General features: G+C 40.9%; 1 protein-coding gene across 1 annotated transcript; it reads right to left on the bottom strand.

Moving 5' to 3' along the window:
- Positions 1-3,939: 3,939 nt before the first annotated feature.
- RBM43 (RNA binding motif protein 43) lies at positions 3,940-23,562 on the bottom strand. Its single transcript, XM_004457115.4, has 4 exons — positions 16,777-23,562; positions 11,045-11,255; positions 8,152-8,240; positions 3,940-6,178 (listed from the first exon to the last, which is right to left on the bottom strand). The coding sequence occupies exons 1-4, from the start codon at positions 16,777-16,779 to the stop codon at positions 5,420-5,422; spliced, it is 1,062 nt and encodes a 353-aa protein (XP_004457172.2). The 5' UTR covers positions 16,780-23,562; the 3' UTR covers positions 3,940-5,419.
- Between the last annotated feature and the right edge of the window lie 421 nt (positions 23,563-23,983).

Here is a 23,983-nt window from a genome sequence, read left to right as displayed (position 1 = left end):
TAGAGCGTCTGTCTACCATATGGAGGGTCCATGGTTTGATCCCCAGCGCCTCCAGACCTGTGTGGTAAGCTGGCCCACACACAGTGCTGCCGTGCACAAGAAGTGCCGTGCCATGCAGGGGTGCCCCCACGTAGGGGTTCCCCACATGCAAGGAGTGTGCCCCACAAGGAGAGCCACCCCACGTGAAAAAAGCACAGCCCACCCAGGAGTGGCGCCATAAGATGATGCAACAAAAAAGAGACACAGTTTCCCAGTGCCACTGGATAATGCAAGCAGACGAAGAAGAACACACAGGGAATGGACACAGAGAGCAGACAACGGGGGAGAAGGGGAGAGAAATAAATTAAAATGAAATAAAATAAAATAGGCAAGCAAGACAGTGAGCTGATGCAACGGGCCTGGCATGGCAAGCAGACACAATGTGATGATGCAATAAAGAGACACAAAGAGGAAACACAATTACAGACACAACAAGGAGGGAGCAGAGGTGGCTCAAACCATTGGGCACCTTCCTCCCATATCAGAGGTCCCAGGTTCAGTTCCTGGTGCCTCCTAAAAAGAAGACAAGCACACGTGAATGAACACAAAAGCAGACAGCAAGGGGAGAGGGAGAAATAAATAAATCTTTTTTTAAAAAATGCCTATTCAAACAAAACGGACCAAACCACATCTTTAAAAAAAAAGTCCCTATTGTAAAAGCCTACTCATTTCTGGTATATTACTTTTAGCAGCCTAGCAAACTAGAACACAAAACTGATATGAGACATTCCAGGCAAAGAGCCTTTCCCATGGTGTGGGCAATTATTATAATTTCTTATAATAATAACTATTTTTGAGCACTTATTGCAGAACATAATGTAGCAGTTTGATATTATTGATGAATTCCAAAAAGAAATATTGGATTATGTTTGTAATCCGATCTGTACCTGGGCATGATTGAGTTATGATTAGGGCGTGTCAAAGAAAAGAGTTGAGGGTTTGCTAATGTTGGAGTTTGATTCTGAAAACTTAAGCTGGAGCCCCGGGAAGTCAGCACTCAGAGGAAAGAGAAGCCAGCTTCAGGAAGCAAAGAACCTTGAACCCAGAGAAAAGCAAGCCCCAGGAACATAGGAACCCGGGAAGCCTGAACGCTCAGATGTCGGCAGCCATCTTGCTCCAGATAGACTTTGGTGAAGGAAGTAACTTATGCTTTATAGGCTGGTATCTGTAAGCTCCTACCCCACTCCTGGTACCAAGCTGTATTAGTGAGCGTTGTCTAGGGAAACACAATCAACAAGGGATATCTGTCAATAATAAGAGCTTTATCAGAGTCTTTTACGCAGCTGTGGGAATGCACAAGTCCAGGTTCCACAGGCAGGCTGCAAACCAGGAGCTCCAATGAAAGTCAAATGAAGATTCTTGACGAGTTCTGGGAGATGTTGTCTGTCCAAAGAAGAGCTGGGAAATTCTCTCAATGCTGAAATTGCTTCCCCTTTTAAGGGATTCAACTGATTGGGTTAAGCATCACTCATGCTGATGGCAATCTCCCTGATTGATGTAATTATAACCAACTATCTATGATTTACCATTGCAGTAAAATCAGTGGTGACTAAAGTCTATAAATGCCCTTGTATTAGTTAGCCCAGTGCTTGCTTGACCAAATAACTGGGCATAATTACCTGGCCGAGTTGACACAATAATCTAATCATCACACATGACTTCTAAAACTCATAACGACCTATGAAGTAGGTACTGTCTTCAAGTTGCAGCTGAGTACACTGAGACTATAGGGTAAGAAACTTGCTCAGGATCGCACAGTTTGGAAGAGGTAGAAGATAAACAAAAAAGGGTGAGTGAAGAACATAGAAGAAAACTTACTCATGTTGAAGGGTTTTTATTCTCCTGGGTCAGTGTTTATGCCAGAAATGGTCCTAAAATAATGAAACCCAGTCAGGATACTTAAGTTCCTTAAATTATTGCTTTTTTCAGAAACTCTATACCTTGTCACCAACCTAGTGTACTTGCGGAAATTTACAAGGCAGACATTTATTACCCTCAATACCTTTGTACACGTGCGTCTCCTATTAAGGAATCCTGTCCATCAAAAACAAGCTGTAAAACCAGGCTTGAAGGTTTGGCCATACCTAAAATTAGAGTTCATCTACAAAGCTAAGTGCTATCTTGCCCTCCTAACATCCATCCATTTTCTCTCAGCTATCTATCATCTCTGCTGGGAAGCTTCCTCTGACCCGTTAAACAAAATTACCCAAAAGGCAGAAATAAGGAGAAAAAATTGTGTGACCTCTTCGTACCATACTAGACATGTTCTAACAAGCCCACTTGTGGGTCATTGGATTCTCTTGGGGAATGTAACTTGGTTTGACTTAATATTCACAACTGATTAGGTGATGATATTTTATAACTCTGCAAAGTCAGAAGCTTAAATCCTAAAAACACTGATAATGGGCTTATTATATTTTCTTGTCTAATAGAGAAAATAACTAACTGCTCAAATCACAAGCTTACTGCATTGCAGCACATTGACATTTTGTTTCTAATTTAGCAATTCTGACAGTTTAAAGTTTTGTGAATCACAGAAAAGATCATGTTCTTTGAATTAATGCACTCCTGTTAGTGTACAGCCCTCTGACTACATTAGATTCAGTTAAGGAACCTGTTGCTTAGATCACTTGTTTAGATCTCATTAGGGCCTTTGATTGGACCATGCCAGTGAGGTGTGACCCACCCAGATCAGATCTCCAACCCCTTGCTGGGGTCTTATATAAACTGAGAACTGAAAGCAGAAACACAAAGAGAAAGACAGCTGCCATTTTGACCCTGCCATGTAAGAGATGAACTCCAGGATTGTCTGTAGTCACAGAAAGACAAAAGCCGCGAGAGGCTGAGAGAACTCCCAGAGGCTGGCAGCTGTGTAATGCTCTAAATCAGCACAGCGCAGAGACACAGGAAGAATCCGCCAAGAGTCTAGGCCCACGAAGCAGCTCAAAGCAGAAGACACAAACCCTGCTATGTGCTTGATCATCCATAGCTGAGCTTGTGGAGAAAGCAGCCTGGAGAAGGCAAAGAGCCACATGGTGAGCTGCCATTTTGCATTGCCACAAGACAGGTGTCCAGTATCCAACCAGCAACCGAAGTTTGGCAAGAAAGCATCTCTAATAATACCCTGACTTAGACATTTTCACAGCCTCAGAACTTAAGTTTTTACCCTAATAAATTCTTATTATAAAAGCCAAAACATTTCTGGTATTTTGCGCCCAGCAGCTTCAGCAAACTAAAACAACAATCTTCACTAGCATAATTTTTTCTCCTTTTTAATTCTCTTTCTTATGTTCTCTTTTGAACTGGCTTTTCATTGTTTCCCCCTCAATGAACAGATAAATAAAACGTTGACATGTGCTCATTCGTTTTTTGCATGTGAATTATGTTTTTAATAAATTGATTATAATTGGCATATCCTAGGCAAAAACTGAACACACACACGCGCACACAGAGCACATGCTCTATTGTTCTATTGTAATGGCTGTTTGCTTGCCTTCCCTAACAGTCTAGACAGACCTTTTAATGAGGCACTGAACACATCAGTCTTATTTATTACTCTTATCTTCAGAATCCAGAACAGCAATTGGTTTCAAGTGTGAGCTCAATAAAAAATGGTGAGTTTTTATCCAAATGCCTCAGAACCTTTCCACCTGATCTTCCTCTCTTTTCTTCATCATGATCAGAAACTCTTACATTTTCCTTTTTAATTTGATAATGGGTTTCTTCACTACCTACAGACCATTTGAAAAGCATACATCTAATATCTAATTAAAGAAGGTTTTTCTACCAATGGCAGACATACAACAACAGGTTTAGGCCTGAGAACAGGATAGAATTAATGTCATCTGCAGGGAATCAGTAGCCTGCAAAAATAAACCAGAATGAAAATCACCACCACCATTTTGGAAAAATATCAGTTTTTATTAAGAATAAAAATTGGTTATATGAATAACAAGGAAAGTGCTAATAAACAAATGAACTCTAAATTGGACAGCAGTATGTAAAAACATCTGAAATACAGAATTTTTCTCAAGCTGAATATGATATATCCATACCTGTAAGTAATAATATTCAACATTCCCTATTCAAATTGCTATGTGATTTCTCTCTCCTATTTGGACACAAGCTGATACAAACTCACAGAAGCAAAAAAAAATTAAACACCCTTTTTTAACTTAAAGATACTTTATCAGGCACTTGATAAAAGCAGCGGTTTACTGTGACATAAATGGTGTTCTCAAACAGAAGTAAAATATAACATTTAAAGAAACAGAAATTATTTACACACTTGGGATTTAGATGGATAAGAAAAATAAAAGCATATAGATTTTTTTCTTATGCTTTTCTATAGATATATACAATTCAAATAATCATAACCATGTTTGTTGACTTCAAGGTGAGCAAAATGTATACATTTTATTATCTGTTTAAATTAGGAAGGCCTCTGCAGTGCCCTGGAAACTTAAAATTGGTTTGAAGTTCAATTTCAATTTAAGAGCATTATAGACAACCAAATAATTTACAAACTCTTATCTTCTTCAGTAAGGAAGAGTTTGTAGAACCTACTGTCATCTTTAAGGAAATATTTCTCAATTGTCTTTGTAGAATTGAAGAAGAATAGTTCCATAGAGGGAGAAGCACAGTACATAAAAGCGTGGACAAGTTATTATTATATTATATATTATATTAACAATATAATTATTAAATGCAGGGAGAAAAGAGCAAAAAGGCACTACAATTTCTTTCAAAAATCTTCATAATCTTAACAGAATGAACATTTTATGTAAGCACTAAATTAGGCTAAATAAGCAGCAGTAAAAATGACCTATGTGTCCAGCAGCCTTGCAAACAATGGGATTTAGTCAAGCAATGATCACCTGTGTCAGAAATACTTTCCATCCTATGTAGCTTCTCAAGTGATTTTTTTGGCCAGCATTCTAATTCATTTGAAGTAAAATGCAAACCTCGCAAACGTTAAGAAATTGCCAGTGGCATAATCATAATCACCCAAACTTCTCAGATGTTAGAATTAAGGCTACTTCTTTTTCTGATCATTTGGGGTTGCAGAGAAAGAGAGATCTCTTCAAAGTTTAGTGAGATTTTTTTTTTTCAAAGTTTTACAACTCAAATACTATCTTTGTAGTCAGATGGACTGGGTTAAACCCGAATCCCACCCGACGGCAATAGAACTTTGGACAGGTGTTTCAGCCTCTCCAAATCCTACTTTCTTCTCCCTAACAGGAGGATAATAGTGCTTCTGATGAAGGACATCTGTAAGCACTAAATGGGATGTGTGTAAAGCTGCTAAAGCCATATAAAGCCGTGTAACATTAGCATGGTGTGTGGCATAGCCATCATCAGTATTACTGCTGAAATTTTATTAACTAACCTCTTGCCCAATTAATTTCATGACCTCTTTTTTAAATAGGTAAGTGTCAGAAGAAGATCCTATAATGTCAATGTGTGTCCTATAAAAATTAATCAGTACCTTAAGGTACCTCGAACTTAGCTCCTCGCACGCCAACTTAACATTTCTTTTCTCTCTATTTCCCTTTCCTTCCAGAATAAATGTTTCTTTTCTAAGCTTAAAATGAAGAGAATGTGAACATTCTTCAATGAGCTGTTTTACCTGTTTTACATGGTTTGGCTGAGAACTACCTTGGGCATTTTTCAGACAAATTGTGGTGATTTCACCATCCACTTTCTCTTGACTTAGAACATCAAATTTTTTCAACGTGCATTCATAAAATCTGCACTTATGTTTCAAGTAAAGGAACACATCTGTGTCAAGAACAAGTGTTTCTCTGCTTCCAGCTGTCTCAGGTACTAATGTCCTCAGTGGCTCCAGAGAATTATTACTTCTTTGTAGACTCCTTTCGGGGCTTGATCTATTCCACGTTTTTCCCTCACTGATAAAATTCCTGTTTTTTCCTAAAAGAGAACTCACTTTTAATAACAAACATTCTTTGAGCCTCTTGACTGTTAAAAATGATCCTTGAACAGAGAGTCTTCCATTGGGTTCCAAAGTACTGAAGCATAAAGTTGGGAGTTTCTTTTTCAAGTCCATCACCAGATTTACTACAGTATCTTGACTTTGAAACACAGAAAGATCAAGGATAGCATGTACAGAGCTAAACACCTAAAATTAAAGAGAGAGAAATCAAAAAAGCACTACCTTAAAAGCAAACAAACAAACAAAAAGCCAGCACTTGCCTGGTGGAGCAGACTGCATAAAGACACTAAACATACTTCTTTTGTGTCACTTTCCCTGTCTCTGCAGTTGCCCTAAACCAGGCCCCAATTGGTTAGCTCAGACTTGCAGGCTTCTTGCCCCATAGCAGCTGATCAAAGAGATCCCACAACCCTATCCTGGCCACATTGTTCAATCTAAGATTCGAAGTCAGGAAAGTGGATGTGGCTCAAGTGATTGGGCTCCCATCTACCATTTGGGGCCCCAAGTTCAGTTTCCCGGACCTCCTGGTGAAGGGGAGCTGGCCCACACCACAGAGAGTTGGCCCACAGTGCAAGCAACAAGGTGAGGCAACAAAAAAAGAGACACAGAGGAAAGACAATAAGAGACACAACAAACCAGGGAGCTGAGGAAGCTCAAGCAATTAAATGCCTCTCTTCCACATCAGAGGTCCCAGGACAGGTTCCCAGTGCCTCCTGAAGAGAAGACAAGAAGAGAAGACAAGCAGACACAGAAGAACATTCAGCAAATGGACATAGAGAGCAGATAGCAAGTGCAGGTGGCAAGAGGGGAGGGAGAATAAATAAAAATAAAATAAATCATTAAAAAAATAAAAGATTCACAGTCCCTCAATGCATACCCCAAAAAAAGTGGTCAAAAAATTTTTAGAGGGAAGCAGATGTGGCTCAACTGATAGAGCATACACCTACCATATGGGAGGGTCCAGGGTTCGATACCCAGGGCCTCCTCACCCATGTGGTGAGCTGGCCCATGCACAGAGCTGCCGCATGCAAGGAGTGCTGTGCCCCACCCTGCAAGGAGAGCCGCCCCACGTGAAAAAAAGCGCACCTTTCCCAAGAATGGTGCTGCACACATGGAGAGCTGACGCAGCAAAAGGATGCAACAAAAAAGAGATGCACTTTCCCAGTGCCACTAAGAGTGCAAGCAGACACAGCAAGTGGACACAGAGAGCAGAAAATGGGGAGGGGGGGAGGGGGGAAGGGGGGTGGAAGGGGAGATAAATAAAATGAATCTTAAAAAAATTTTTTAGAGAGAGAATGCTTTTTTGAAAGAGTTTTACAAAGAACCCATAGATATTAAAGGAATCTGGCTCAGTCTTGTGGGCAGAGGTCCCTCCAAAGCCAACCTCCTCCCCCCACCAACCTCCAGCTATGAAATTTATTAGATGGTGTCATAGATCTCTAGGTTTCTATCAGAATGAAGTCTGTAACCAATGATTTGAATTTTAACTTTTCTCTCTTATTGCCATCTTTCCTGCCTCTTCAAAGCCCCTTTTAAATGTTTATCCTAATTGATTTTTTCCCCAAAATAAGTTTTTAAGTAGATACCTGACATCATCCATGGCAGCATAAAAGCTCACTGTTGTTCTGAGAGTCTTTTTTTTTTTTAAAGATTTTTTTATTTATTTCTCTACCCCTCCCCCCAGTTGTCTGCTCTCTGTGTCCATTCGCTGTGTGTTCTTCTGTGACCTCTTCCATCCTTACAGGCTGCTGGGCGGCTCTCCTTACGGGGCGCACTCCTTGCACGTGGGGCTCCCCTACTCAGGGGACACCCCTGCGTGGCAGGGCACTCCTTGCGCGCATCAGCACTGCGCATGGGCCAGCTCCACACGGGTCAAGGAGGCCCAGGGTTTGAACCGTGGACCTCCCATGCGGTAGGCAGACGCCCTATCAATTAGTCCAAGTCCACTTCCCTGTTCTGAGAGTCTTAACTGGACCAGGCAATAACTGAAAGATTTCAAGAGACAGGTTTGGACTTTTCCACTGACTCAAGTTAGAGAGTTTGCATTTTCTTTTCTAGGAGTCATGGGACAAGAGCGCTTTCTGGCATCCTACATAAGAAACACTTGCAAAAGAAATGGAATGGAGGAGAAATCAGCACACCTTCTGCTTATACCTTACCTTTTCACTAAAATGAGAGACTGTGAGTTCAGCCAAGACAGCCTTCTTTTCTAGATAGTGTTTCTTTTTTCTGATGACATTCTCTGCAACTAAGTAGACAAATTTCTGCCATTAGAAGTGTTTGTGGTAAGAAATATGGTTCAACTCTATTATTTAGAGTGTCTAGGAGATTTTTTTTCTACATAGTCCCTCTAAAGTCAACATTCAAATAGCTTTTTTCCTTCCACCTTAACACATTAAAATTCATTTTATGTGTAATTATGATCCTAATCATACTGTAAAAAACACATAAGCATATATATGAATAGAAAACAAAAACCTAAAAGTAAATCCCTCACCGTTAATTATGGTCAAAATTGGTTGAATCCAGGGATACTGGGCAGTCTTGGTTTTCCTCCTGACTTGCTAGCTGACCTTAGTCTCCTTTACTAATCTTTCTTCCCTTCCATTATCATACCTCTTTGTTAATCTACTAATGCTCTTGGAAGATCTCATCAATGTCCAGGGCTTTAGATACCATCTCCACAGGTATCACTTCCAAAATATTATCTTTCGCCTCCTTTCTCCTTTCTGCCTGCTAGAAACCTCTGCTTCATTGCCCTAAAAGGTGTGTCATTGCCCAAACCTCGCCTCTTGATAACCACCCTCCTCCAGAGTGCACTCTTCCCGGTCTTCTCCATCTCACAAAATGGCATCTATCAACAAATCATGAATACCCACCTGCTCAGCTACCACCCTAGTCAAAGCCAGTAACGATGGCAATAGCCTCCTATTCTCCACCCAGCAGACAGAATGATCTTCTAAAAGGCAGTCCTCTGCTCAAAATCCTCCAATGGCTTCCCATCTCACTCAGAATAAAATCAAGAGCCCCGGCCTTGATCAATTAGTTACTTTCCTTAAACTGCCCCCAGCTCGGTCTAACCACATCTCCTTTCACTCCACACCAGTCACACTGGCTTCCTTGCGGTTCTTCAAACACACTAAGCATGATCCCACTAAGTGCACGTTTACCAGCTGGTCCTTCTTTCTAGAATGTTCGTCCCCAGTATCTGTATGCATCATTCCCTGACTTCACATGGGTCTCTAATCAAATATCACCCTCACAGAGTATTTCCCTAGCCACTTTATCTAAAATAGCACCCTCCATTTCTTTTCTATCCACCTCTCTTCCTTTATATTTTTTCATAGGACTTATCATCACCCAACATATTATATATTCATTTGTGTTTATTTAATCTATCTACTCCCACCAGATGTACGTTTCATAAAAGAAAAAACTGCCTGTTTTAATCATTGCTATATCCTCATGATCTGGTATATAACAGACACTCAGTAAATATTTGTGATTAAATGAATGAACAAGTCCTCTCTCTGAGTTACCAATGCTACACACAAAATATTAATTTCCACCAGCAATGGAGAAATAATAAAGAGAATGTTTCCACCCTTCCTGCCCTACCTTACCTGCTATATTATAATAAAGAACTTGGCTGCCTTTTTCACCAAGATGGCGCTGAAAGCAAAGAAGGAAGTGCCTGCCCCTCCCAAAACCGAAGCCAAAGCAAAAGCTTTGAAAGCCAAGAAGGCAGTACCGAAAGGCGTCCACAGCCACACAAAAAAGAAGATCCACGTGTCACCCACCTTCCGGCGGCCTAAGACACTGCGTCTCAGGAGACAGCCCAAATATCCTTCTGAAAAGCATCCCCAGGAGAAACAAGCTTGACCACTATGCCATCAGCAAGTTCCCCCTGACCACTGAGTCAGCCATGAAGAAGACTGAAGACAACAACACACTTGTGTTCATTGTGGATGCCAAGGCCAACAAGCATCAGATCAAGCAAGCTGTGAAGAAGCTCTATGACATTGATGTGGCCAAGGTCAACACCCTGATCAGGCCTGATGGACAGAAGAAGGCATATGTTTGACTGGCTCTTGACTATGATACTTTGGATGTTGTCAACAAAATTGGGATCATCTAACCTGAGTCCAGCTGGCTAATTGTAAATATATTAAGTTTTGTGACCATATGTTAAAAAAAAAAAAAAAAGAACTTGGCTGGTCTTTGTTTCCAGGTCCTGGAGAGGAAGCCTCTACACTTTTGTAATTTCCCATGATAGGAGAGCCTGCTGTTATCGGTGGTGGGTACAGGACCACACACTAAAATTCATATGCTAACAAGATGACAGGGTGGGGCCAGCCACACCTACACTTTCAGGGTCAGGGCTGGCCATACCATTAACACTAACCAGAAAAAAACAGACACCGCATTAGAGTATCCATTTGAGTGCTGTGTCTCTTATCATTGGTTTGAAAAAACCCAAGCAGAAGGTAGACTTATATTGCTGAAGCTATCCCAAAACTCTCCAAGTAATTGCTTGGTTGTGAAAGTATAGATAATTTTTGTGGGTTTTTTCCCTCATGTTTTACAAGTTTTCCATAATAAAATGCATCACTTTTATTCCAAGATATAGAAGGATAAAAAATAGAGGAAAAAGTCATCAAGAATTTTCCAATGACTAACACCTTTACACTGAACCATTTTGGCATATAAGATGTGCTAATGCAATACTTAGCACTTTAATATACAGAAGAGAGAAATTTTTAAAAACTATTTAAAATTTTACCAATCACAAGAGTCATTTTAATGGAATGCATTTTTTAAATTTCATCACAGTAATATTAAATTACAAAAACTCAATTTGGAGGAAAGCGGATGTGGCTCAAGCAGTTGGGTGCCCGCCAGGGTTTCAGGTTGGGTTCCCAGTGCCTCCTAAAAAGAAAACGAGCAGACAGGGAGCACAAAAATATGAGGAGGAGAAATAAATAAATAAAATAAATCTTTACCAAAAAAAAGCTGAATGTCTTTTTAAAAAAAAATTCAATTTGGAAATACCTTTTTTTTCCTTGAATGTTACATAGGCAACTCCTTCGGTTCTTGTTGGATATATCACATCTTCAACCTCTCCACCATTATTCTCTATATCTTGGAAGTGACTCTTAACTAACGTGGCCATTAGCTGATTACTGAAACGGCCAACCGGAATACCAGCCACTACAACAGTTCTTTTGTAAGCTTTAGATTCCTTGACATTCGAAATAGATGCCTGTAAGAGACAGAGATGATACCACACATCAGAGAAGTTGTCTTATAAAATAAAGGTGCAATTGCAGTCGGTTAGGTACTTAAAAAATATTAAAGATAGATTCTTGCCTATACCATATACCAAAACAAACTCCATATGAATTTGTGTTAAATACCAAGTGAAATCTTTATAGTTTTTCTCGTAAGTAGAAAATATTGTTAATATTTGTCTGATTTTTAGAAAGGCCTAAAAATAATGAGAGCTCACAAAGGAAAAGATCAAGAGACATAATATTAAAATATTTTAATTTAAAAAGCAAACTAACCACAAAATATGATAGAGATAATTATATGCTTTCTTGATTTGTAGAGTCCAAAATGAATAAGCCAATATGAAATCCAACCTCTACTTTTATTGTCAGAATCAAGGAAAAGTCACCTTGCGAAAAGAAAACTCTGGCAATACCAGGTACTGCAGAGGAGTTAATCCTGCCTTCCACACATATGTCTGAGATCGAATTCAACCACAGAGAGTACATGCCATTGAAGACCCAGCTAATATGTTAGGCAGTACCAACTGCAAGTAGATCCTTTCCTGGGCTCACTATCCTTGAATTTGTTGTATTAATCTATCCTGAATTACCCCAGGGAGGACAGGATGTTTCATGGGCCTGAGTGCTAGCTAATGGACCAAAGGGAAGGTGGACTCTGTACTCAGACTAGGAGGCTACTGGTAGGCCAAATACTACTTTTGACCTTCCCAGCGCAACAAGATGGTCTAAGAATACACAGTCTCCTGTCACTCCTAACAGCTGCTTAATATTGAAGCAGAAGAATGCAGAAGAGAATAAACCCAAAGAGAAGAGATATTTCAACAAATTTCTGGAAGACTGAAAATACAGAGAAGTACATGAAGGAGCTGTGACTTAGAATAAGCAAAGGGGAGCCGGTGGAAAGGCATGCATGGCAGAAGCACAGAAAGGCTGAGCGCTGTCAAGGAACCAAGAACAGAGGGGCATATGACTTAGGCACATACCCCAAAGATTTGAAAGCAGGGACTCAGACACTTGTACACCAATCTTCAAGGCAGCATTCACAATAGCCAAAAGGTAGAAACAGCCCACATGGCCACTGACAGTTGAATGTGGTTTATTCATAAAATGGAACACTATCCAACCAGAAAAAGGAATGGAAGTCTGACATATCTACAACACGGATGAAGCTTGAAAACATTATGCTAAAAGAAATAAGCCTACCAAAAAAAAACAAGAAAAAAAAAAAAAAAAGCCAGGCATAAAGGGGCAAACATTGTATATTTCCACGAATATGATCTACCTAGAATAAGCAAATTCACCACAGAGAGTATTAGAAGTTGCCGGGAGCTGGGGAAGTGGGAGGAGGAGGAGGAATGGGGAGTTACTGCTTAAAGGATAAAATTTCTGTTTTAGGTGATAAATTTTAGTAATGGAAGGAGGTGATGATAGCACAACATTGAAAAAGTAACGTCACTGAATTGTACACTTAAAAATGGCTAAAATGTAAAATTTTATGTTACCACAATTTAAAAAAAAGGCGGGGGGGGGGGGTTAGTTGTTGAAAGCTACAGGCAAAGTAACTGTCCCAATTGGTTCCCAACACTCCCAGCTTCTGCATATGCACACAAGGAGCACACAAATTCACATACCACAGTGAAGGCAGCTGGGCCTACAGCCTTAGGTTAAAAAAAACCTTAAGGATTATTTTATTTAAAAAAAAAACCAAAACACTGCATGAAAGTACAAGGGAGACCTTGACCTATTAAGCTGGGTGCTGGCACCACAGAGCCAAGCCCTACCCTTTCCTGTATTTTTCGTAGGGGCCCCAGAGCCTAAAGATCACATGTAAATTAAAATGTGACATGATTTTTAGTAAATTACGGGTAAAAATGAAAGTACATTTAACTCAGCTGCTACGATTATGCTCCCATTAAGTGGAAAAACAAAAAAGACATGCGACATTGGACCAAGAGGAGACAAGGTAATCGCAGCAGGCCTGTAAACAGTAGTGACTGTGCACATACTATGAACAGAGACATTAGCTTTTTTTTTTTTCAGATTTATTTATTTATTTCTCTCTCCCGGCCCCACCCCCACCCTGGTTGTCTGTTCTCTGTGTCTATTTGCTGCGTCTTCTTTGTCCGGTTCTGTTGTTGTCAGCTGCACGGGAATTTGTGTTTCTTTTCGCTGCGTCATCTTGCTGTGTCAGCTTTCCATGTGTGCAGCACCATTCCTGGGCAGGCTACACTTTCTTTCACACTGGACGGCTCTCTTTATGGGGAGCACTCCTTGCGTGTGGGGCTCCCCTACAGGCGGGGGACACCCTGCGTGGCAGGGCACTCCTTGCGCGCATCAGCACTGCGCATGGGCCAGCTCCACACGGGTCAAGGAGGCCCGGGGATTGAACCGTGGCCCTCCCATGTGGTAGACGCCCTAACCACTGGGCCAAAACCGCCGCCCCTAGACATTAGCTTTTAACTTTTAGAATACACCTTTTTAAGTCTTCAAAATAACATACTTAAATATGGTTACTGAATAAAATGGGAATTTTAGCCCTGTCAATGTAAGAATAAAGGCAGATCTTACAGAAGTTTAAAAAAGAAACAAACTAGAATAATCTCCTCCTGTATAGTAAAGAATCATGTAATACTTTCAAAACTGTTAAGTATTTTATTGAGGTTACAAAAATAACCCAAAGGATAATTTAAAATATTACAATTTCAAACCTGCATGGAGGAGAAAAGAGTTCAAATGAGTGAAATCTTCATTTTTCATAGCAGGATTCTATAGATAATAACCCAAGTCAATGGCGACCCCCAAGAAAAGCACTCTCTCAGTATCTCTTGGTGTTTCCGCTGGAAGCCAATGTAGTAAGAGACACTTTCAAGAAAAAGAAAAAAGAAAGAAGGAAAAAGAGGCAGTAAAGACAAATCCACCAATCAGATCTCAACTCCAGGAGGTAAAAATGTACCTGTCTGCTGAAATAGTGTTTTAAAATTTACAGTATACAATTGAATTTCTTAGACTATCTCTAGAATATATGAAATTGAGAAGCAACCTCCAATACCCAATATACATTATCTAAGGCTACAAGTCATTCAGTTAACAAATACAGTATTAATTAAGCATGTGTTCTTTGCTGAGCGATATGCTGGACACCAGGGTTGTTCACACAAAGAAACAGGGCACACCTCTTGCCCTGAAATTCAGTTCCACCACAAAAATTTCCTGAACACTATTATGTGCGGGGCACTTGGACAGACTTTAGGATTAACAACCTAAGAAAACAAGGGCCTCTACCTTTAAGGAAGAGAAATAAATCACGTGAGCAGACTTTGGGAGCCACAAAAGAGGGTGATCTCTTTCTCTTACAAAAAGAAACAGACCCACACCCAACGATTTGAGAAGCATATAAGACCTTCCACAATAAAATGCCGAACTGTGTAATAAATGCCATCCAGGATTAGGAAGCAAATTAATTCTGGTTAAAGCAGTCAAAGTAGGTTTCATGAAAGAGAGGCTTTAAAAACTGAGGTCAGTTTGAATGAATGGGCCCAGAAGAAAATGGACCCTTTTTCCTACTATGAAAAATGAAGATTTCACTCAATTGAACAAGTTTGAAAGTTGTAATATTTTAAACTCTCCTTTGGGTTATTTTTGTAATCTCAATAAAATACTTAACAGTTTTGAAAGTATTACATGATTCTCTATTATCCAAGAGGAGATTATTCTACTTTGTTTCTTTTTTAAACTTCCCTGGACAGCACATGCAAACAGGAGGGGAAGGGGATATGAAAATAGTTCATGTACATATATAAAACAAAGGGAGGATCTCTGAAAATAAAACTCATAATAATCCACAGACTGTTACAAGAAGTACTTTAAATGGAGGAAAACATACCTTCCTAAAATTATTCACAAACAACTAGATGTATAGTAAAACTGTGGAATATATCAGAGTATTCCTACATCCTACTACCTAGTGGTAACGCTAAAGTTAACCAAGATAGTTTACCCTAGAAAAGGGGAGGGGGGGGAGGCAAAAAGGATGTTTTAGCTATTCAGAGAATGTGACTTCACTCAAAATTTGTCTAGATTTACTATTGAATAGTTGGGTCTAACAGTCCACACCATTCTCAGTGGGTAAAAGATTAGTGAATGAATGTCAAAGAAAAACTTTCAACCAACTTGAATTCAGAAAACCTTACCCTGCCTGCCGCTATGCCCCCATCAACTCTAATGCCGTATTTCTTTATTCAAGCATCTAAATGTAATTTATCTTTGACACCAAAGGAACTTCTGCCTAAGTCAATATTTTATTTCCTGAGCCAATATTTTTAGGAGAATGTCAGAAAATCATGGCACTAAAGGTTTGTTCTAGTTTTGTTTAGTTTTTTCCATTTTTAAGAATCATCTAAGGAATTATTTCAATGACAAGCCAATATTTTTTTTCAGCATGGCAAACATTTAATTTTGCTGAGGTCATTTATGAACAATAACTGCTAATTAATCTCTTCTAACTACATTTAAGAAGAAAAAGAGATCTTGGAAAAAAGCCATTTAAAGAGTTATCGTATTTAATAAAACAGGCTTTTGAAACTAGGGCCGCATTTTAGCCAAGAGGTTAAGGTGAAGACATTTTCCTTGAATCAATGATATATCTAAAGAGGCTTTTGCTCATCATACCAGAAAACAAAAGAATACAAAGAAAAACTGTGTGAGTTTATTTTTCTAAGCAATGTTAACCCCCAGGAACAGGGAGAAATAATTTTAAGATTCATTCACTACATCTGTTTGCTTCTCTGCCCAAAATCTGTAGTTTATTTTCTTTGATGATGATGCCTTTACTGCCACTCAGTAAACAAAAGCGCACTTGCATTTCACACCAACTTTTGTATTTCCAGGGCCGCATTTCAGACCAGCGAATAAAAGCTCTGCCACTGCTTTCAAGAGCTTGAGGGAAAGAACAGAAACTAAATTTGCTGGCCCTTCTTCCTTGCCAGCAGAGTGTGAAAATACAGAGACCTTTGTGTCTGGAAGAACTAAGACAACAAAGGAGAAGAATTCACACTAAGGATTCCTTCCCAACTTGCGTCCTTGGCTCGACTCCCTTCTCAAGTGGACGCTGTGGCCTCTTCCCTCTTTCTCCAAGACGCGTGGGGACAACAGTGAAGCCCCTGAAACAGCAGCTAAGCAGAATCCTCGACGAAAGGCTCTGTCCCTGGGTGACCGGGCAATGGGGCAGACTTTGGAGCTGCGCCTCCTTCGCACAGACTAAGCTGAATTATTCTGAGTGCCCAGAACCGCAAGGAAAGGTGCAGAAGGGTAAACCGAGGTTCGCGTGCCGGGGTGCCTCGGCCGTGGGCGGCTATGCGCCAGGCCCCAGCCCTCGCGCCCGAACCCCCGCGCGCGCGCCCGGCCACGCCCGCGCCCGCGCCGCCCTGGGACTGTAGGGACAGGCCGGGGGGCGGCCCCGCAACCGCAAAACCCGGAGCAAAAGCAACTTGCCATGGCGGAGGAGACGCGCCCGCGGCGGCCCGCAGGAAGCCCTCGCCTCCCCGAGAGCGCGCGGCGGGTTTTGGTTTCGGTTTTTTGTCCCCGCTGCCTTGGAGACAAGGCGTGGAAAAGGCGTGCGGTCCATCCCGCCCCTCCCCGCGGCTCGGCGGCGGCGCGGCCTCGGAGTGAGGACTCTGGCTCGCTGGGGCTGCTCCAGCGCCGCCCAGGACGCCCTTAGGAGTTTCGCAGCTTTCGAAACCGCGACGGAGAGGGGCCGGGAGGACTTCCCCGCGGAAATTCGGGATTCTCCCAGCTTCTGTCCGTCTGCGCTCGGCACAATCTGTATCCTCTTTCCTACGCCCTCCTGCCTGAATGTTTTTAATTTGTGGAACCCTATTTCTGGATGTTTCACTTGTATCTTGATAATTATGTTTCCATAGACTGTGGACTGTGGATTTTGAAGATTTCTAAAAATAAGGCAAAATAATTTTTAACGGAGTAGTGCTAGTGCTAACAGCCCCTTATTGCACTGTTATTAAAAGTACGAAGCAAATGCCTGCCTGTCTGGAAAGATAATTTAGTTGTATGTATCAAAAGCCTGAGAACAATTTAAATCCTCCAAACTATCAACCTAATAATTACCACCGTGAAGGTCAAAACTACAGAAAAAATATTTGTGTATAAGACTAACAAGGGTTTATGTACATCACAACATTTACGAGAGGGACAAAATTGGAAACAACCTTAATGTCTAACAATAGGGAAATAGTAAATAGAATATTAAGCGTGGGGTATAGTCACAAGATGAAATGTGATATGGTTAAAAAAAGAAATAGAAGGAAAGATAATGTTTACCACGGTCTCTGGGAAAAGGTTTTTCTGGTGATATTTGTTATCTTCATTATACTCTGTATTTTTCAAGAATGAGAATCTTTTCTTTTTAAAATACTAACCAGCACCATTCTCTATACAGTTTTGGCTATCTGCCTTCAGGGTGTGTGGTAGAATTGCAAATCCAGGCTCCTTTATGGTTGAATGGGGTCACATGCTTACTTCTGGCTGAGTTTTGGGTGGAAGTGACGTGTCATATCTGGACTTGAGAATTTAACTGCCAGTTCATGACCCTTCAAAGCTCTTTTCTCCCTCTGACGTGTCATCCAGCAATATTCAAATGCTGACTACTCTTAGCCTGAGTCCCTGAGTGTTCACCATGAGCAGAGCTTTTTTTTTAAAAAAAAAACCATTTGCTAAAGGCTGCCAGTGCAAAATACCAGAAATGGATTCGCTTTTGTAATGGGAATTTATGAGGGTAAAATCTTACAGTTCTGAGGCTGTGTAAATGTCCAACTCAAGGCATCATCTAGAGATGCTCCCTCACCAAAAGTCAGCTGCTGGCAGAACCAGGCAAGACAAAATGGCAGCCGGACTCTGTGTTGTATTCTTGTCCAGACTCACGTTCTTCCCGAGCTCAGCTATGGGCAATCAGGCATATGGCTTGTCTCTCCCCAGACCTCATCTCTTCAGCTTTAGGCTGTTCTGCTGATTCCAGCCTCTTGGGATTTCTCTTTCTGTGGCTATAGGCAATCCTGTAGTCCTCTCTCACGTGGCCTGGTAAAACTGGCAGCTCTCTTTCTCTTTGGCTTTTTTCTCTGTATGTTTCTCCCATTTATAAGTGCTCCATCAGGAGGGCTGAGACCCACCCTGGGTCATGCCTCACTGAAGTACTCCAATCAAAAGCCCCCAACCAAATTCAATCCAATATAAGGGTCCCACATTCATAGGAACAGATTAGCTCCAAGAATATGATCTTTCCTGGGATTCACAAAAGCTTCAATTGAACTGGATTCGGTTCCCAGTGCCTCCTAAAAAAAACAGACAGACAACAAGAAAAAACAATGAGCAGACAGAGCAAAACAATAAGCAAACAGATGAGGGAGTCAGCTCAGAGAAGCCTATGTGGTTCAGTGGTTGAGTGCTGGCCGCCCACATAAGAGGTCCCAGATAATAAATAATCAAATAAAGGATTAAGTCTCTGAAAACATTAAGGTCCCTAAGAGCAAAAACTCCAAATGTGGAATCCAGAAAATCCTTGCAACTGGACAAAATGGCCTAGGGTAAAGTGAATAAAAGAGTGGTTCATTTACCAAAGCCAGAGAGTCTCTAAGTACCCATAATAAAGTGAAGATAGGAGAAGCATGCGGCCAGAAAGGTAGAAAATTACAGCAATTCTAAAAAGTCACTTTAGAAAAAAAGCATGGATGCACGTGTAAGCAGACCAGAATAAAACAGATAAGACACATATTAGGTTTTTTTGTTTTTAAAGATTTATTTATTTATTTCTCTCCCCTTCCCCTGACCCGCCCCTGTTGTGTGTTCTCTGTGTCTATTTGCTGCATCTTCTTCTTTGTCCACTTCTGTTGTTGTCAGCGGCACAGGAATCTGTGTTTCTTTTTGTTGCGGCATCTTGTTGTGTCAGCTCTCTGTATGTGCAGCACCATTCCTGGGCAGGCTGCACTTTCTTTCGCACTGGGCGGCTCTCCTTACGGGGCGCACTCCTTGTGAGTGGAGTTCCCCTACGCAGGGACACCCCTGCATGGCAGGGCACTCCTTGCACGCATTAGCCCTTCTCATGGGTCAGCTGCACAGGGGTCAAGGAGGCCCAGGGTTTGAACCGAGGACCTCCAATGTGGTAGACGGACGTCCTAATCACTGGGCCAAGTCCACTTCCCCATATTAGGTTTTCAAGAGAGTTATATTGTATAAAGAATCACCAGCCCAGACGAAAGAGCATTGACTGTTCTGAACAAAAATTTGGTCCCCAAACACTGATCACAGAAGGTGCACTGAGGAAGTTTTCAGACTTTAAGGACATATTTCTAATTCCCAGTCTAGATGTGGTCAAGGAAGAGAATGGAAAAGGAAGAATGTCCCAAATGGCAGGAACAATGGAAAACAATGAGCAAGAGAAAAATTTGAGGGAGTGGAATTAGAATTTAATCAAAATCCCATATCCCCAAGATGTGGCAGCACACATCTGCTTGACAGGATTTCAGATTTGCTTATTGACTGCTATGTGTCTCCTATTCTCTCCAAGTGGGAGACTTTATTACACTTATCCTATTCGAATTCCCCCATTGCATATTGGTGTGTGTGGGGGGGGCGGTGCTCTGGATAAAGAATCTCATCCAGACCTGGTACAGAAACTACCACATAACATCCAGATACTTTGAGGTTGATGCCATGATTCGATGGCACTTTTGGCTTGTCTTCCGTGGGAATTGGGTCATTGTGAGTGCATTTTGTGTGAAAGAGAATGAGCCAAATGGTGGGCAGTAGGACAGGCTGTTATACTAGTTCAACTATATCTAGTTCTCCTTACTTTTCAGAAGACAGAATTTGCTAATCCCTTTATGGTTGAATGGGGTCTTGTGACTATTTCTGGTCAATGTGATGTGAGAGGAAGTGGCCTGGGTCACAGCATTTAATTGCTGGTGCAAGATTCTCCAGACTTCACTTTTCCTACTCTATCAGACACAGTTATTTAGTGAAACAGAACCAGTAGATTAGATAGATAGCTGATAAATAGATTTGGCTTACTTCACTGTCAAGGCTGGAATGTCTGAAATCCGTAGGGCAAGCCAGCCAGTTGGAAATTCCCAGGCAAGAGTTGATGCTGCATTCTTGATGCAGAATTTCTTTCTTCCTCAGGGAAACCTCAGTTTTGCTCTTAAGGTCTTCAATTGATTGGATGAGGCCACCACCATCATCGAAGGTAATCTACCTAAAGTCAATTGATTGTAGATGTTAACCACATCTACCAAACACCTTCATAGCAACACCTAGATTAATGTTTGAATGAATAACTGGTTACTATAGTCTAGCCAAATTGATGCAAAAACTAACCATCACATCTACCTCAGTAGCTGTATCAAAATGGGGCCTCTTGCACCTGGGCCTCCAAGTAACTGTGAAGAGCAGAATCCCTGCACCAACCTGTGTTAGACATGGAGCATGTGTGAGAATCAACCTTTATTTTGTTAAGCCTCTACCATGTGAGGGGTGTTTGCTACCACAGTGTAACCTAGCCTGTCCTGACTGATAGATCAACTAACAGCAAGAAGGACTTGTAATGACACATATCTATCTTTCCTGACTTACCACGTTGTTTTTTAGGTATTTATAGAAATGTTATTCATACAATATTTGCCCTTTTTGTCTGGTTTATTCCACTCAGCATTGTTTTATTGTTTTTACAAACACTCTCCTTTTCCCATCTTCCCCTCATCATATTCTCAGTATCTTTTCACATATTAATTGGAGCTACCTAATTCTGTACAAATAGTTTAAGAATTCTGTGTTAGTCAGCCAAAGGGGTGCTGATGCACAGTACCAGAAGTTTGCTGGGTTTTATAAAAGGTATTTATTTGGGGTAGAAGCTTACAGCCACCATCCCTAAAGAGTCCAACTCAAGGTACGGTAAGAGATATTTTCTCACCCCAAATCATTTGCCACATGTTGAGCAAGATGGCAGGTGATGTCTGCGAGGGTTCAGCCTTCCTATTCCTCTTAAGGCTCTGTTGTCCCTGCTTCTTCTGATACCAGCTGTAGGCTGGACAAGTCTCAACTCTCTCCTGAGGCTCATTTCTCTCCAGGCTCAGCTGCAGCTGTAGCCCATCAAGCTCATTCTCTTCCCAGGGACTCTGCTGTGTCTACGGAGTTGTCTCTATTCCTGTGTTCTTCTCCTGTGTGTATTTACTTCCTGGGGCTCCAGCATCAAAATTCAAAACTCTCCCTGCGGTGTCCTTTGTGAGTCAGTGAGTCCCTGCCCATCAAGGGGGCGGGGACTCAGTCCTACTGAAGTAGGTGAATCAAAGCCTTAATCATAACTTAATCGAGTGAAAGTGAAACCTCTAAATTTAATACAATCTAATACTCCCAGAGGAACAGCCCTGTTTACAAACACAATCCAGTATCTATATTTTTGGAATTCATAAACAAAACCAAACTGCTACAACTTCCTAACTTAATATTCAATATGTTAAACGTTTAATACATAATCTTTATTTCTTCCTACCCCCTCATTGTTTGCACTTGCTGTGTCTGTTCATCTTCCTTGTCTCTTTAGAGGGCACTGGGAGCCGAACCCAGGACCTTCAATATGGGAGGAAGGTGCCTAATCCCTTGAGCCACCTCTGCTCCCTGCTTTTCCTGTCTCTCATTATGAATTTTCCTCCATGTCTCTTGTTGTGTCATCTCCTTGCTTCAGCTCATGGCACCTGCCCATTGCACCATCTCACTGTCTTCTTTAGGGGGCACTGGGAACCAAACCATGGACCTCCCATGTGATAGGCAGGAGCTCAATTGCTTGAGCCACATCCGCTTCCCCCATTATCTTTTGTTAAGTTTTAAAGATAACCTTCCTCCTATAAAATCTCTTATACCTGAAGAATAATCAGAACATCAATGTTTGATTTCTGAGATTGAGCCAAATCTTAAATAGGTGGAGTGAAAAAGGAACCCAAAGGAAAAGTAAAATCTCTAAGGTAAAGAACATTTATGAAAAAAGTGAAAATTTAGAATGGAATCAAACTATCAATTTTACTGCCTGGAGAAGACCCCAAAAAGAAATAAAAGTGACTGCTTCTAATGTTGTCCTAAATTATCAGGATAAAATTCTAATTGGAAGTCTGCCATGGACTACAAACAAAACCCTCAGTGCTAGTAAGACTACACCAAAGAAAATTAAGTAAGGTTCTTTAAAATTTCTTCTTTATCTTTCTGGGAGCTTTAATTAGGCTTACTATTTCCAAAGAACAGCTAACACAATGAGAGCTGTAAAAAAAAAATACAGTGACTACGAAGATTATAGTCACTATGAAGATTTATTATAAATTACCCAGTTTTTAGGAACCATCTCCCATTCCATGGAAAAATGTGTGAACAAACAATGTATCTTATATATATAGATATATAACAACTATAAAATCAACAAAATATCAAAAGCAAAATCATATCTTTTCTTAACTCTTTGTTGGTTTTAGATGGCAAGCAGCATTAAATAGATAGGTTTAGGTTTGGAAATCTTTTTTAAAAGCATTTCCTTTCTGCCAGCAATTTAATAAGAACTTAATTCTTCTGCTTGGCTCTTCAATGAAGCATCCTATACTAGAACAAAAGTTGTGCAAATGTGTAGCACCAACTTCTCTGGGCACAGGAACATCCTGACACCACACAAAGTTCCAGAAGGTCTGGGAAAGCACGAGGTTCTGTGTTCATTAGAAGGGGTTGCTGAGCTGTTGGATTTCAGGTCCATCTTTAGAGCAAGAACCCAGACCAAGGAGGCCCCTTGTCTGTGCTCCAGCTCCCTGGGGTGGTGGAATGTGCCTTCTGGGCTCCCGCCCCATGTCCTGAAATGGGGGTCTGGGGAGAAGCCCAAGTGTTTCATCAGAAGCTCCTCAGGCTGACCTGGCTCAGCTGGATGATGAAGCTTTGTCTGCCAGTGATGAGCACATCACCCCACGTGGTGCTTAAACCATGTGATAAAGTCCTTATTGGAAATGAAAAGGAGGAAATCCATCATGTTGTCGATGTTGGGAAATGCATGTGCTTTCTCTATGATGGGGTATAGCCAGGTGGGGATTTATAAAATGCTTCAATGTTTTCCATAAATTCTCTGAATTCTTGCTATGTGACACTCTTTCTTAATGGATTTCCACTCATTTCTTAGTGCAATTGATTGATTTCAAATTTTTCTAATTCCAATATAAAGGAATTCATGTATGTACAAAAAAAAAAAAAAAAAAAGTTGTGCAAATGTGCTTTTTTTTTTCCAGGTACTGGTGCTGGGAACTGAACCTGAGACCAAGTATGTGGGAAGCTAGTGCTCAAACACTATGGCAACACAAGCTCACCCAAGTTGCTTTTTTTGTTGTTGTTGTTGTTGTTTTCTGCAGATTTTTAGGCAATACCAGGGATCATGGGAACACTCAACCACTTGAGCTACATCTGCTCCCGTTTGCCAAAGAGGATTTCACCTCCTCTGAATAGGAAACTTTAATTTTATAATTTAACATGTTTGCAAGTTAAAAACAGAGAATGCTAATAAACCACTACTCTCTCCAGCAAAAGTGTAAGCCCCAAGACGGCAAGGAGCATGCTTTTCTCTTCAGGCACTCCCCAGCACCGAGCATAATGAGCTACGGGTCACTAATGACTAACT

Source organism: Dasypus novemcinctus, chromosome 7 (assembly GCF_030445035.2).
Source record: "Dasypus novemcinctus isolate mDasNov1 chromosome 7, mDasNov1.1.hap2, whole genome shotgun sequence".
In the NCBI taxonomy this organism is placed as follows: Eukaryota; Metazoa; Chordata; class Mammalia; order Cingulata; family Dasypodidae; genus Dasypus; species Dasypus novemcinctus.
This window is presented reverse-complemented; position numbering and strand designations above follow the sequence as displayed.